Source organism: Protobothrops mucrosquamatus, unplaced genomic scaffold (assembly GCF_001527695.2).
Source record: "Protobothrops mucrosquamatus isolate PMUCROS unplaced genomic scaffold, P.Mucros_1.0 scaffold10, whole genome shotgun sequence".
In the NCBI taxonomy this organism is placed as follows: domain Eukaryota; kingdom Metazoa; phylum Chordata; class Lepidosauria; order Squamata; family Viperidae; genus Protobothrops; species Protobothrops mucrosquamatus.
This window is the reverse complement of record NW_015386397.1, coordinates 3640828-3655698: the sequence shown is the minus strand read 5'-3', so window position 1 is coordinate 3655698 and position 14871 is coordinate 3640828. Positions and strand designations below refer to the sequence as shown.

General features: G+C 36.7%; 1 protein-coding gene across 2 annotated transcripts; it reads left to right on the top strand.

Moving 5' to 3' along the window:
* Positions 1–1833: 1833 nt before the first annotated feature.
* On the top strand, positions 1834–14374 carry SP2 (Sp2 transcription factor). 2 transcript variants are annotated; one of them, XM_015810442.1, is made up of 6 exons: positions 1834–1906; positions 7716–8069; positions 9069–9387; positions 10183–10357; positions 11982–12175; positions 14176–14374. In XM_015810442.1, the coding sequence occupies exons 1-6, from the start codon at positions 1844–1846 to the stop codon at positions 14274–14276; spliced, it is 1206 nt and encodes a 401-aa protein (XP_015665928.1). In that variant the 5' UTR covers positions 1834–1843; the 3' UTR covers positions 14277–14374. The 2 variants fall into 2 exon arrangements, with proteins under 2 accessions (XP_015665928.1, XP_015665927.1); XM_015810441.1 differs by having other exon boundaries at positions 7716–8681.
* The last annotated feature ends 497 nt before the right edge of the window (positions 14375–14871 follow it).

Genomic DNA, 14871 nt, shown 5'->3' with positions numbered 1-14871 from the left:
AGCAACAGAAATGTTGGGCTCTATTGTTGTCATAACTCAAAGACTACCTGTATTAGAGCTTCTGCTGTGGGCTTCCAGCACACCATGTTCTAAACTGTGAAAGCCATCATGCACTATGAATGTAGGTTAGAACACAGAAAATCCTACCTAAACAAGTAAGTCATATAATTTTCTTATTCTCATCCTTTTGAAAGCCTATGAACCATCATTTCAATTTATGTCACATGAACATTATTGCTGTTGCAAGATGCCCAGAGTTGTTTAAGATGGACAGCCATACAAATCTTATGGTTTAAATAAATAAGGATCTAGAAACCTAATTGTCTGTTAAAAGTAATGATCAGAGTGGGATATTTTTCTCTTTCTCATCCTCTTTCAAAACCTTATTTCATTTTGCCTAATCTTATGTAGTTGGTAGAATGAAGCATAGGAACTAATCATAATTTTGGTTGTATAAACATGCTTCTCTTGTGGATTTAGGAAACATTGGTGAGCTATATTATTTTTATAGTCTACTTGGGATCCATATTGAGCCTCATACTTGTGGCTGGGCTAATTGATCAACATATCACTCTTTGGCAATTGAGCTACTTTTTTGAAGAACTAAATGGGTAGGCTAATACCTGACATGGAAAAGTATGGTGTTATTAGGGTGCAGAGGAAGAGGTAATTCCAAATGCACAGGGACACCTGATAGTAAATTTTTAAGCTGTATCTTTTTCTAGGCTTTAAAATATATGTTTGGTTTGAGGAGGCGCTGACAGTTATAACACTGGTTCACATACATGCTCTGAATGACCTTTTCTCTTTGGAATTTTAGTCATATGACCAGGGCTTTTTTTGTCATAGAACGCTCAGAACGTTGGATGGAACCTTGTAGGGTAGGCAACACAAGTTGTATGATGTGTGTGAGTTCCGGTACCTTTTTTTTTTTTTTACAAAAAAAGCACTGCATTTGACGATGCAGCATGAACGAAACAGTGCTTAGAAGGCTAAAAGTTATTTTTTGTTGTTTCTTTCCCGCGCTGGTCATTCTGTTACCATCTTTCTTTCCCTGGTTCCTTCATTTTGTTAATAATCTCCTCTATGTTTTCAAATTTATCTCCACAACAGTAAAATCTAGAGGTTTGCTTTTGGAATACTTCTCATATACAGAATTCTATGAATAAGTTGTCATAATGAGAATAAAATTGCTGCTTAGGATTTTAGAATAGATATTTGTAGGATGTGTCAAAGCCAATCTTACCATTTTTTTTAGCTCATTGCATACGACAAATGTGTAAGCACCATAAAACAATGCATATAGTTTTATATTGATGCTCATAGTTTATAAAAATGTTTGCTTAAATTCTGCCTGGTTTTCAACCTTGCAGTTATTTGGCTGATTGTTCCTATTATGGTGAGGTAGCAGAAGGTCACAGCATATTTTTTCCAGATATGATAAATATGCCCAAAAATAGTCCTACAAATTATTGATGACATCACTGTCAAATTCTCTAAAATACGTTGCATTTCCCCCCATTCTAATAGTTTTTACACTACCTTTCTAATCCATATTGAACATAATCCAACTTTCTTTTTATTGTTCTGATATTTGTCAGCTCAACTGGCAAAAAATGCTTAAGATGGATTACAATTCATTTAAATAAATACTTTAGTTGTGGGTACAATTCTGTTCTCCAGTTTTATGTTGTGAATAATTGTAACTGAAAACTAGTATATTGTGACAGTCAGACAATATCTCTTTCTTGCACACAATATAAATCTTACTATCAGTATTGAAAAACAATTTAGATTAATTGATTGATTAACCAACCCTTTTTTTTCCAGATTTAGAGACAGTATGGCTGCCACTGCTGCAGTTAGTCCCAGTGATTACTTACAGCCTGCTGCTTCAGCAGCTCAGGTGGGTTGTTTCTGTTGATAGCATTGCTGTATTTTTTTAAAAAATGTAAATGTTTGGCCTAGAATCATGCAAATGTGAAAAACTGTCTGATGAAGGTGTTTACTATAGAGAAGAATTCTACTAGGATATCGCAGTTTCATTTATTGGTCTAGAATATTAGTCCAAAGACAGAGCATTTAGTTTGCCTAAAAGTTCAGGATTATTACAAGTAATGCTATTATATGTCAAGTTCTATTGCTATTCTTGAACTTAACTTTATTATTATAATAATGTGTTAGATGCTTTGCATGCTATAGTCCATGTTTTAGGTTCTTGTGTTTATATACCAGTGTGGATTATTAGGCATTATACTAATTTCATATACATATATAAACATTCATATTTGGAACAACATTTTGTGATATTTGCCAATCAGTTAAAAACTTTGTCTAGTAATTATTTGTTTGGTGGACTAAGCAATTTTTTGAATTTTAAAGATTTCTTGCACGTAAAAATATATGTAATTTGGCAGAGCAAGTCACAAAGTACATGTGGCAGAAGTGAAAAAAGGGAGAGAACAATTGAGTTTTTTACCATATGTTATTCACAAGTGACAGCAACTACTAAAAAAAATGTTTAGACTTGATTAATACATAAATGAAGTCCATCAGACTTTCCTAGGGCTGTACATTAAACTAGAAAGTTGAAAAAACATCCTGAAAGACAGTGGCAAACCATTTCTCTTTCACGTTCAAGAAAACTATTATTGGCATGTCCAAAAATTCAGCTGGAATTACCCTCAACCCAAGTATTTAATTTAGGACCAATAAAAGATGTATAATTCACTTATTGAGACAACCAGTAATATAGATGATTTATATATTTGCTGGAGAACAATATAGAAAAAAATTATGGCTACTAATCGGTATATTTATAAATGAAATTTTCAGAGAAATAATTGGTAGTAATGTGCATGCTTTGAAAATGATATAGAAGATACACTTCCAAATGTGTTGGAGCATGAATTTGGTATTTCTTTGAAGTAGCTGTGTCTTCTTTGGCTTCCATGTGAACTTGAAAAGACATACAACTGCTTTAAGGACTGCATCCTTAAAGTAGCTACATTTGTTTTCAAGCTTGAGCAGAAGTCTTGACAGTTTAAAGAGATGCTATACTACACAATCTGAAGCATCTCTTCAATATCATTTTGAAGCAAGAAGTATGCACAGTTTCAATGATTAACAATCATTGAAAACCACAAAAGGATTCAATGGTCAGTGCAATAATTTCTCTTAGGAACATAGAAAATATGAGATTATGAATTCTTGTAATAACATAGAACTCTCTGTTTTATAAAGAATCAAGTTAATAAAGCATTGTAATGAAAAATGTTCTTTGTTTTTCCCCATAAAAGAAAGTTATTTTAACTGGAAAGTTCATTAATAAAATATATTATTTATTTTAAATTTCATTTTATTAGGACAATAACTCATTTATGAATCTTCCAGAGGGTCAGCTATATGAGAAAACATGTTGGCTATAAAATCTGGTAGAAAATAAAAATAATTTTATATGCTACTGGCTACCAGAGAAGAGAAGCAGAAAATACATCTGAAACAAGTACTGGACAATAAAAAAGAAGGGGAGATCCCACCTTCAGCCTTTGCCAAGCATCTAAGAAACTCTGGGTTCCATTGAGAATCTTGGAATGCTATCTAATCCAAATTTCATTAAACACCATGCAATGTTTAGGTATATCCTTCCTCTTCCTGGTTGACAGTGGAAGTACGTACAACATTTCTGCTAGATATGGGTTGTGTCCCCTTCTATCTTCCTTTTGGAATAGAAAGATAGTAAGATGATCAGATGAAGAAATGAAAATTGCTTGTGTTTTTCAAGTGATTTTTCTATATAACAACTTCCAGTTATCTTAAGATAACAGTCTCTCTTTCCCAAAACAAAATCAAGAATATTTTTCATTAAATATAGCTTCCATCCCTTAGGCAGAAACATCTAAGATGCCCTATATCATCATTGTATCATCCCAAAGGTTTAGATTTTAGTTTGTTTCTGAAAATATTCTTTAAGTCTACTTTCTTAGAGATTTAGTAGGACTCTAAATTCTGCATTTTGAAATATAGATGCATTAAGAAATAACTTCATCATAATGAAGAAATGTTTTGTTGGGGATTTTTTGGCATATTTTTTTCTTTACATGCATACTCTTTCATCTCTTTCCATCACAGTAAGCATTATTATACAAAGCAAGGAAAGGAAGTAAGACATAGCCAAAGATATTTAAGTCATGAGATAAGAAAAAAAGAACAAAATATGATTAAATTTAGTTTATACCACTACCATTTACCATATTCTTTCTGCCCTTGGAAATCCATCATGTTCGCACATAACTTTATTCATTGGCTTTTGTTCTTTAAAATTCTCACTTTTTCAAGAACTCATCAACTGCAACCAGCCCAAGTTTCTCAGGGCTCCTCTTCTATGCAGCTGATTCATTATTACTTCGTATATTTGCTATGTAAATCAGTTCTAATTTGTTTTCTCTAGGAACAAGCTACCAAATGTATTTTTTGTACTTGTCACTCATTTTTATAACCAGTCCTTATTCATTCATCACTCAATAATTTCTGACCCTATTTTGTTTCGCAATAATGTGCACTATGTTCCATATTTGCCCTGCATTCGGGTTACTTTTTATCCTGACATATCCAGCCTCTCACTTTCATTAAACCAAGCTGAGCAGAAACAAAGTCCTAGACAACGGCTATATTTCTTCTTTCTACAAATTCTCCTGATGATTACCTGATGATAGATTACCTTCCTACTAACATTTATTTGTATGTTCTAACGATTTCACTGTCCATTTTCTAATCTTTTGTAATTATTCTACTATACTATATAAATTCATCAATTTACTCCAGCTTTTTTGGCATTTGTGTATAATTAGCTATTAATCATTCCATTTTCCCTGTCAAATACAATTGCCTTGGTCTTCGTTATAGTAATGTTCAGATCTATTTTCTACACTGCAGTATACTCTAGCTAATATTTGCTAAAGCATTCCTTATCCATTTATTCATAAGCACATTGAACAACCAATAGAACATCTCTTATTTAGGGTTGAACCATTTGCTATGTATTCCACTTATTCTCATGCATACATTAGTTAGATAATATACCCTCTCATGCATTCAGCAAACAACTTTCAGCTCTGTATTTGTGCAAAACATTCTATCCATCCTGCATATTGACTTTATTATATACCTTATCTGAATTAATGAATGCACAATAAACTGTCTTACTTTGACATATTTCACAATTACCTACTAAACAGCAGTAATCAGGTCAGAATACTCCTACTTAACATAAAAATATTTTACTTCCCAAATTTTGTTCATTATCATCTTTTGCATTATTTTAATTATAATTCTACAAACATCTTTCCGGACACACTTAACAGATAGTTTCTGCATTTACTGTTGTTCCCTTTCCCTTTATAGAGGGAATAATAAGACATTATTTCAATCATCAGGCACAGATGGAGTCTCAAGTCTCTTCCTCTTCACACACACATGCATACAAACACACACACACACACACACACATACTTGCATAGCTAGTACTTAAATAATTGCAACCTTAGATTTGATTATAAGCACAGCATTTATGGCATCTCTTTCGGGGGGGGGGACATTAACATTTATAGCATTTGTTGCAACTTCACTCCTTGATATATCAGTGTCAGCCCCATGGATATCTCTAAATGCATACTACATCATTCTCTCATTGATTTCACTTTGTGCATGTTTAGCCTTCTTCAATTCCTTTCAGAATTGCTCTATATTTCCTGTGCCTCTTAATCTTAACCAGACCTTATTTTCTTTGACTACATTCTTAACAACTATATTTTCCTGGGTATACATATTGTAGTAATGCTTCTTTCATAATCTTTTTTTCTAGCTGTCTTCTCTATACATTTTTTCTTTCCAGCCTATTGAAACGTTGGATAGAAATTATATAAAGTGACTTACGATTCTGTCAATCCTCTGTCTGTCTGTCTACCTACCTACCTATTAAATTTCCTCATTCCAGAGGCTCTAAGTATATATAAAATCAAACCTAATTTAAACCAACAAAACATTACATGGTAACAGATAATAATAGTACAGATCTCTGCTTAATCAGCAAAAATCATTCAGAAAAATCAGGTTTTAACTATTCTCTGGAAGGTCATCAAAGGAAAGCAATTACCGTACTAATGCTGAGCTCAGTGTCCCTTCATCCTACCTCCTAGTAGAGCAGGACCTCCATTAGGCATTCCCTATTCTTCTGGATTGAACAGATGGTCTATCTGTCCAAAAGATAAGTCTGTAAAAATTAACAGAGAAACCAAAATTGATGTGATAGGAGAAATCATAAAAGAAGGATCAAATTTAAAAAATGAGCCATATCTGGCTTGGGGCTGCAGAGAGAAAGTTTCTACCCCCTTAACCTTGCTGGAGGGGCAGTTGGGCAGCAATTAAGAACGCTGCCGATTACTCGGTTCTAAGTTATTCCTTCTGATCCTGTGACCCAGAGTAGAGCATGTATGGTCTGCAAGCATAGGTGCAATGAAAAGGAAAAGCATAAAACTGCATACACAAACAGAACACAATTATATAAAAGAAAATATAGATGCTTTCTTCTGATAAAGGATTTGTTATAAAAAAAATAAGAACCTCTGGTCAACATGCTTTCTCTAACTTATTTTGTCATCCACAGCCTGTATTCTCTTCATTTTTCCACTAAGCGTCATTTACATACTTCCAGTGTGAAACCTAACAGACTTCTGCAATATTTTGTGACATAGTTTTACTTCCTTATATCTACTTTGCTGTAACTTTTTCTTTATGGCAGAATGGAATGAAATCTGCAGAGCATTATGAGAGGTCATAGTGTAACAGTAAAATACAGCAGCATGCAGAAGGCCGGGTCTCACTAAAAAGGTTTGATCTACTCTCAAGTTAGGAAAGGGCTGTCTCATCTATTTCCCTATATTATAAGTAAAAAAAAAAAAAAAGCCCTTGCAACAAAGGAGGTGGACAATGTTAGGAGAAGTCTGCTTCTTATTTACTTCATGTAAATGAATGGGTTTTTTTATTTTTGATAAAAAGGTTCAAATCATTAGTTCCTTGAGGGAAAACTCTCTTTTCTAAATAATTCTGTTCTCCCTTGGCACCCAAGGTCCATTCAAAGTCAGTGAATGACCATCATTGTGTATGATACCAATATAAATTCTTACTGTATATGAGTCTAATACAGAGTACTAATTTCCATTTATAAAATGTTTATTTTATAAACATCAGTTTGAGGTGTTGGTTGCTAAAATGTAGAAGTATTAAATGCAGAATGAATAAGAAAATAAGAGTAAATAATGTTAGTTTTTAAAATATTTGGGAATGCTTCATTTTCCCCTTGTATGGTGTTATATACAGAATATTTTGGATCTCTCAAACTATCATATACATTTATAATTCATATATTGAATACACGTTAGCTGAAATGTTTGCTGAACACAAATTCAGTGGAATAAATTAGTCAAGTTTTAGTTCTTTAGCACTTGATGAGCCTATGGCACTTCTCATTTAGTCTGGATCCAATTCTATTGATACTTGTTGATTTAAGAATCTGATGTTGTGCTATTTTAATACAAAGTCCAAACTCTGTATTATAAAAATCTGGGTTTTCAGCTGTGTTATACTGTATTACATCTGGAACAAACTATTTGTGTCCATTGTCTTTGACACAAGCCTTTTCTCTTCCATTCCTTTAGGATTCTCAGCCATCTCCATTAGCTTTACTTGCAGCCACATGTAGCAAAATTGGTCCTCCAGCTGTAGAAGCAGCAATTACATCTCCTGCTCCTCCTCAGCCTGCCCCTCGGAAATTGGTTCCTATTAAACCTGCTCCACTCCCATTAAGTTCTAATAAGAACATTGGAATCTTATCATCAAAAGGAAATCTCTTTCAAATTCAAGGTTCTCAATTGGGGACATCATATCCTGGTGGACAGCTAGTATTTACAATCCAGAACCCAACTGTGATCAGCAAAGGAACCCGTTCTCCTGCCAGTATCCAGTATCAGACGGTACCACAGATCCAAACAGCATCAGGACAGACGATTCAGGTGCAGCAAAATTTGGGCAATCAAATACAGATTATTCCCAGCAATATCACCCCTTCTTCCTCTTCATCATCGTCGTCCTCTTCTTCAGCTCATAAGCCTGTGCCAATAAAGCCAGCTCCAGCTCATAAGTCATCAGCATCCAGTCTCCACAACACAAGTAGTGTTGTCAAGTTAACTGGCACCAGTGGCAATGTTACACTTACTCTTCCAGTGAGCAGTCTTGTAACTGCTGGGGAGACTAGTTCTCAAACTCAAGTTGTGCCCGACAGCCCATCTAAGCCAAGCAGAAAATCCCGAAAGAAAATGGTATCACAAGCTCAGACAACTGCAATGGCTATGGCAGAGCAAGTGGAAACAGTCTTAATAGAGACTACAGCTGACAACATCATCCAGGCAGGGAACAATCTGTTGATTGTGCAGAGTCCTGGGTCTGGGCAGCCAGCTGTGGTCCAACAGGTGCAAGTAGTTCAGCCCAAACAAGAGCAACAGGTAGTTCAGATACCCCAGCAAGCCCTACGGGTAGTCCAGGCAGCTTCAGCCACACTCCCCACAGTTCCCCAAAAGTCCCAACAAAACTTCCAGATCCAGACAACGGAGCCAGTTCCCACTCAGGTATTTCATTGAAAGTTCTCCCCCCTCTTTTTTGTGTTTTTTTAAACAAATATTTTCATTAATTCAAACTATCACTCAATTTGGAGTGATCAGGTAATACATAATTACTAGAATTCTTGGGGGCAAACAGGCTAGGGGTTCTTCTAATAGAAAAAGCATTACTTGTCCAATTACTTCTTTTTCCCTATAAATATGCTATTTAAGTGTCAGTTTCCTATAAAAGCATTCAAGAGGTATAAACAATTTGGCCTGCATTTATTCTGGTACAGTGATTTGTAATCTATTACCAGAACTTTGGGGAAGAAGAAGGTTGGGAAGGAGGTCACATTCTACCTTCCTTCCATATCCAGGTGCATCCTGTGATTCATTTTTGTGTCATTTTTGTAGGTCTATTTTAAGACGCCTTCTGGTGAGCTACAGACAATACTACTCCAAGATGCCCCAGGAGGGGGCCTAACTATGGCCCCTCCCCCTGCAGTCGCCACAGCCTGCAGCAGCCCTGTATCCCGCAGTTCCCAGTCAGGGGGAAGTACCAAAAAGACAGGGGGAGCTCGTAAAGAGCGTGCTCTGCCAAAGATTGCCCCTGCTGGAGGCATCATCAGCCTCAACGCTGCCCAACTCGCTGCAGCTGCTCAGGCAATGCAGACTATCAGCATCAATGGTGTGCAGGTTCAAGGTGTTCCTGTTACCATCACCAATACCGGAGGTGGGAAATTTAATGTAACAAACCTGTGATGTGCAATATTTCAATTTGGATATAATAATATCTTCATTTTTTTTTAAATTGCTTGGAACAAGGAAAAATAATGTATAAGTAGGGGTGTGTGTGTGTGTGTGTGTGTGTGTGTGTGTGTGTGTGTGTGTGTGTGTGTGTAAAGAACCAGGTCTTTAGGACTGGACATACTTGAAGAAAAGTGTGAAGCATTTTGTGATCATTTAATTTTTGCATTCCCCAAAGACTTTTGTTCTTGCTTCATTCTAATAATAGGGGGCATGCCAAAATACAAGGCAGATTTATATCACTATGCTATCATAACTAGGAAATAGCTTCCTTACTTTCATAGTAATTGTAATTTGTAACCATAAAAATTGCATTCTTTCTATTCCGTACATTGCTGGTTGCTGGGAGATGGCAGTGAAGGATTCCACACTTTCTATCTTCCTGAGGGTGAGAAAAGTATGAAAACCCCTTCATAAGGTAGCAAAATGTGAAAATGTGTATCAGAGTGGGATAGTAATATTATAAAGAGAAGCAAAAATTAGAAATAATGTAAATGTAAGTAAGATGGGGGGAAAGTTGGGCATCTGGATCCAGGCAGGAATGAAATGTCGGAACCTTGAATTGGGTTCTGACATCCAAAAAGGCAAGAAGAGAAAATGGAACTCATATTACATGGTATTTTAGTCTGAGTTTGCATGGAGGTTTACTGAAATAATTGAGTCTCCATGTTTTAGCAGTGGAAATTCCCAAGCCATAATTTCTTCATCCTTCTTTCTGCAGGCCAACAGCAGTTAACGGTACAGAATGTTTCAGGCAACAATCTAACCATCAGTGGCCTGAACCCTACCCAAATCCAATTGCAAATGGAACAAGCACTCTTGGGAGACCTGCAACCTGGGGAAAAGAGACGGCGTATGGCTTGCACCTGTCCGAATTGCAAGGATGGGGAGAAAAGGTAATGCATGGGGATTGGGAGCAAAAAGGAGCATTAAAGCCCAAAGGCTGCCAACATCAGTTCCTGCTTTATATTATTATTTAATTCATATCCTTCCCCTCTTGGTACCAATAAATAATATTCAGTCCCTTAAACAGTTAAACATGGATAACATAACCCCTACTGAATAATCCAATTTATTTAGTAGAAACTTTGCTTGCTTTTTATTTGAGATTAAGGAAATTTCCTTGAATCTGTTTTAAAAATATTACAGATATTTTTATTTGGGAAGGGGGTGAATATATGTAAATATTGAAACAAATAAGAGTATTAAGACTACTAATAGTGTTCGGACATTCAAAGTATATTGCCTCTACGTGGAAGAGTTCAAATGGCTATGAGCACACTAACTTTATCTCCTGCCCTTATTGTCACTGCTTTCTAGTACATCTGAGAACCTTCTTTATCTACCACTATTCCTAGTAAGATTTGGAACCTTGTGAAATCAGAATTTTAAAATACCAAGATAAAGCGTCATAAGAATGGTTTCTGATGCATTCACCCTTTAGATATAAAAAGATACAGTGGTTGAAGTGTAGGTGATGAAAAGATGGATTTTCAATCAAGCAGGACACAAATCATTAAGTATGAAAGAGATTCTATAATAATGGTATTTGGTTATCTAGTTGTTAAAATATGATGTAGGGAAAGCTGTTCAGAGGAAAGGGTATTCTTATTTTCTTGTCCAGAGATTGATACCGCATAGAAATATAGCACCAATAATTGAATATGTGTATGTTGTCTCCTATAATACTTTCTGCAATTTTTTTATCTTGAATAAAATAACTGCATGAAGAAGAGACAGGGTTGTTCCCAAGTTGCTCATCTCTGAGAAAACTGAAATAGTATTGAGTTCTTGCTGGGGACAGTACAGAGATATTTATCTTAATGGATAGGCTTAATAATGGATCTATTTTTGTATTGAACAGAAAGACTTGGAATTTTGTCTGCTCTTTTCACAACCAAGCAGATCAACGTATTAAAAAGGATCAGTTCAGTGGCAGAAAATAAATAGTTTCTTTCACATTGCACTTGGTAGCTATCTTGAGCAGGTTGAATTGAAGGGAATGAACCTGCCTTCTGAAATTCTGCAATTCTGTCTGTGGGTGATGTTTGAGGTGATGTAAACTTGCATCCATATGCACGTGTGTAAAACTAACAATTGATGTGACCTCAGAACTGAAAAGGTTGTACCTTCCTTGCTTAAATTAGGCAGCAGATCTGGAATTACTGAAAGGTTAATGGATTGGGATTGATTGATTTATTGATTTATTCAGTCTTGCATCTTTGCTTGGAACACTGAAGTGGATTCTTGGTGAATTCCAGAATAGCCAATGTATTTTTATAAAAAGTACTTGTGAATCATTGTTGGATCCTTTCGCAGAAGCTATATGGGGTAATCAGTATGAAATTTGTTTGAAGTTTTCAACAGTTTTGAATAGTTCTGCTTCTTGAGACATCATTGCAGGATACAATAATTGATCTGATCCCTGAGATGCCACCACAGTAAAATCCAGCAAATATATCCATATCTTTATTAATCTAGATTAAGAATATCCTTTTTCTGGTTTTTTTTTCTTTGTAGGTTGGGTGATCAAGGGAAAAAGAGGCACATCTGCCACGTGCCTGAATGTGGAAAGACCTTCCGCAAGACTTCCCTTCTGCGGGCCCACGTACGTCTACACACAGGCGAGAGGCCTTTTGTCTGCAACTGGGTCTTTTGTGGAAAGAGATTCACACGCAGTGATGAACTGCAACGGCATGCCCGGACGCATACAGGTCTGTCAAGTCATTTTTCTGCCTCTCTTCTGTTGTATCCCAGCTGTAGTTCTACCCATAAGATGGGGGGAATGTAAATATTAAACACTTAATGGGCATTTCATCTTAACTCAGTTACCTTTATAATAAAGATATGCTGGGTTGATTTAATGCTAAAAGACTTGATTTCAAAAAAGAAAGAAATAATTTAATTTATGTAAGTCATAAATATGGCCATCCCCCTCTAAAACAGTGATTCTGGATGGGTAACAGAATTGAAAGCACAATAAAAACCTAGTCATAATAATATATATAAAATCAAGAAAATAACAATTGCTTTCATCCCATGGGCCCTTATAATCCCAATAATACACACACACACACCACACACACATCAGTACGAGATATCTCTTGAGGGCCCATATGGTACAGGAGAACTTTAACCAGGTTTATCCTGGCTAAAGAGGCCAGGGAGGCGACTTGTGGTTAACTGTGATGACAACTTTTTGAGACTGGAGGTGGTACCTTCAGCCTTGAATTGGGCAGTGGTTTGCCTCCCTCAAACGCCCAATCTTGGAACCAGCAATTTAAGATACTTGTTGTGTTGTCTCTAGCCTTCCCTTTGTAAGGACAGTTGTTGAGATGGTAGTTGGACGGCAATTGCAGAGGGTCCTGGAGGAAGCAGCTTATCTAGATTCATTTTAGTTGGGTTTTAGGCAAGGATTTATTACCCAGATAACCTTGGTCATGCTTGTAGATGATATGGGATAGAGCGGGGATGGAGCTAGTGCATCCACTGTTGATCTCTGTAGTGACTTTCACTACCATTGATCATGGCAGCGTCTAGACTAGCTTTAAAAATTGGTAGCACTGTTTCACAGTGGTTCTCCTCCTTCCTTTAAGCCCTTTTCCAGTTGCTGTGCTGCTGGGGAAAGGTTGTTCCATAGGCTTCTCCTTTGTGGAGTGCCACGTAGTTCAATGTTCCCTTTCCTTTTGTTGAGTGTATTATTAAATTATTATGCCACTCATGTACCCTACAAGGCAATAGTTGTGGAATATTCCATCTTTAATCTTGGATGGGTTTGCACTTTCCCATTTATGAATGGTATCAATCTAGACTCTCAGTTCCTGCAGTGCTAAATAGAGTTTTGCATAATTCCATCTGAGACACCCATTGCATACACTTTTGGATCAGGAACCCCTTCAGACAGTCACCCATGCCCTAGGTACCTCATGACTTAACTATTGTGATATGTTCCTACCCTAGAAGTCCACTCTAAAGCTCTAAATGGTTCAGAATAGACCATTGCTAGGCTCACAACTAGAATTCATATCCTGTAGCCTAGACTGACTTTAGCATTCTTCTCTGTGTCTCATGATCTGTCCATTATGTACTGACATATTCAGCTTTTTTTGATTGCAATGACCATCATTCCATCTCCATTGTTCGTAAAATATTGTCTTAACCTTAACTAGAAACTTCACATATTTCAGTCTGAGTGATAAATTGTCCCAATACCGAATCAGATTAATGCTTAGCATTCTGCTTTGAAAAGTGATTTATCAGATGCCTGCAGGCAGGACATGAACAAGATCGTCATACTTGCTATGCATTTTTACATGAGTTTTATGTTTAGATTTTGTAGGGGGAGGGATTTTGTTCAATCATGTCCAATTCTCAGAGACTGCCTGGACACTCCCTGCAGTGGGGGACTTGGCAAGGTCTTTCAGAAGTGTTTGCCATTGCCTTCTTAGTAAGGCTGAGAAAGTGAGACTGGCCTAAGGTTACCCAGCTGGATTTGTGCGTAGGGTGAGACCAGGACACACTGTCTCCAAGTTTTAGCCTTAATCACTATACAAAAGTTAGTTTTAGTTCTGGATTTAGTTTTATCATGCACCCAAAATTTTTTTTTCAAAGCAATCGCTGTAAGCCATATGTGCATTAGCTTTTTGTAATATATTTATTGTATGGCCATTTGTCATGTGTGCTCACTGCTGTTCTTGTTCATTTCTCTGGCCAGGTGACAAACGTTTTGAGTGTGCTCAGTGCCAAAAGCGCTTCATTAGGAGCGATCATCTGACAAAGCATTATAAAACCCACTTGGTCACCAAGAACTTGTAGGTTGGGATGCAAGCAGGAAAAACAAGGAAGCGGTGTGGTGATGAGCAGTTTTTCACCCCTCATCATGAAAGATGGTCTCTGCAAAGGACAGAAAAAAAATACCCAAATAATTGTCCTGACTATGTGACAGCTTTCCCAGCCACATCTGCCCAAGGAAAAATGGAATGGCTGCTTCAACCAAACTGCCTTCAACCACACTGGCACTCTCCTTTGGAACTTCTTGATGAATGCATCATACTTCAAGGCTTGAACCTGAGATGGGGGAGCAACGCCATTTCCAAACATGCTAAAATCGGCACAAGCCCAGTGGCAGACTTGGAAAAGCAAGGCAAAACCCACGTATGCACCTTCCTCAGGAGCTTGCAGAGCCAGTGCCCTCCTCTGCTGCACCAAAGGAACTCCTTATGGGTTTGAGAGTAGCACCAGCGAAACTGTACCCCACTTGTAATTTGGGCTCCTCTTCCCACTCACTCCCATGTGCTTGTGAAGCTTTTGAATGAGAGGCAGGGAAACCATCCAAAATGGGACTCAGTCCCCCTAGCACATTCCTACTTTATATTTAAAAATATAAATATCTATAAATATATATCTATAG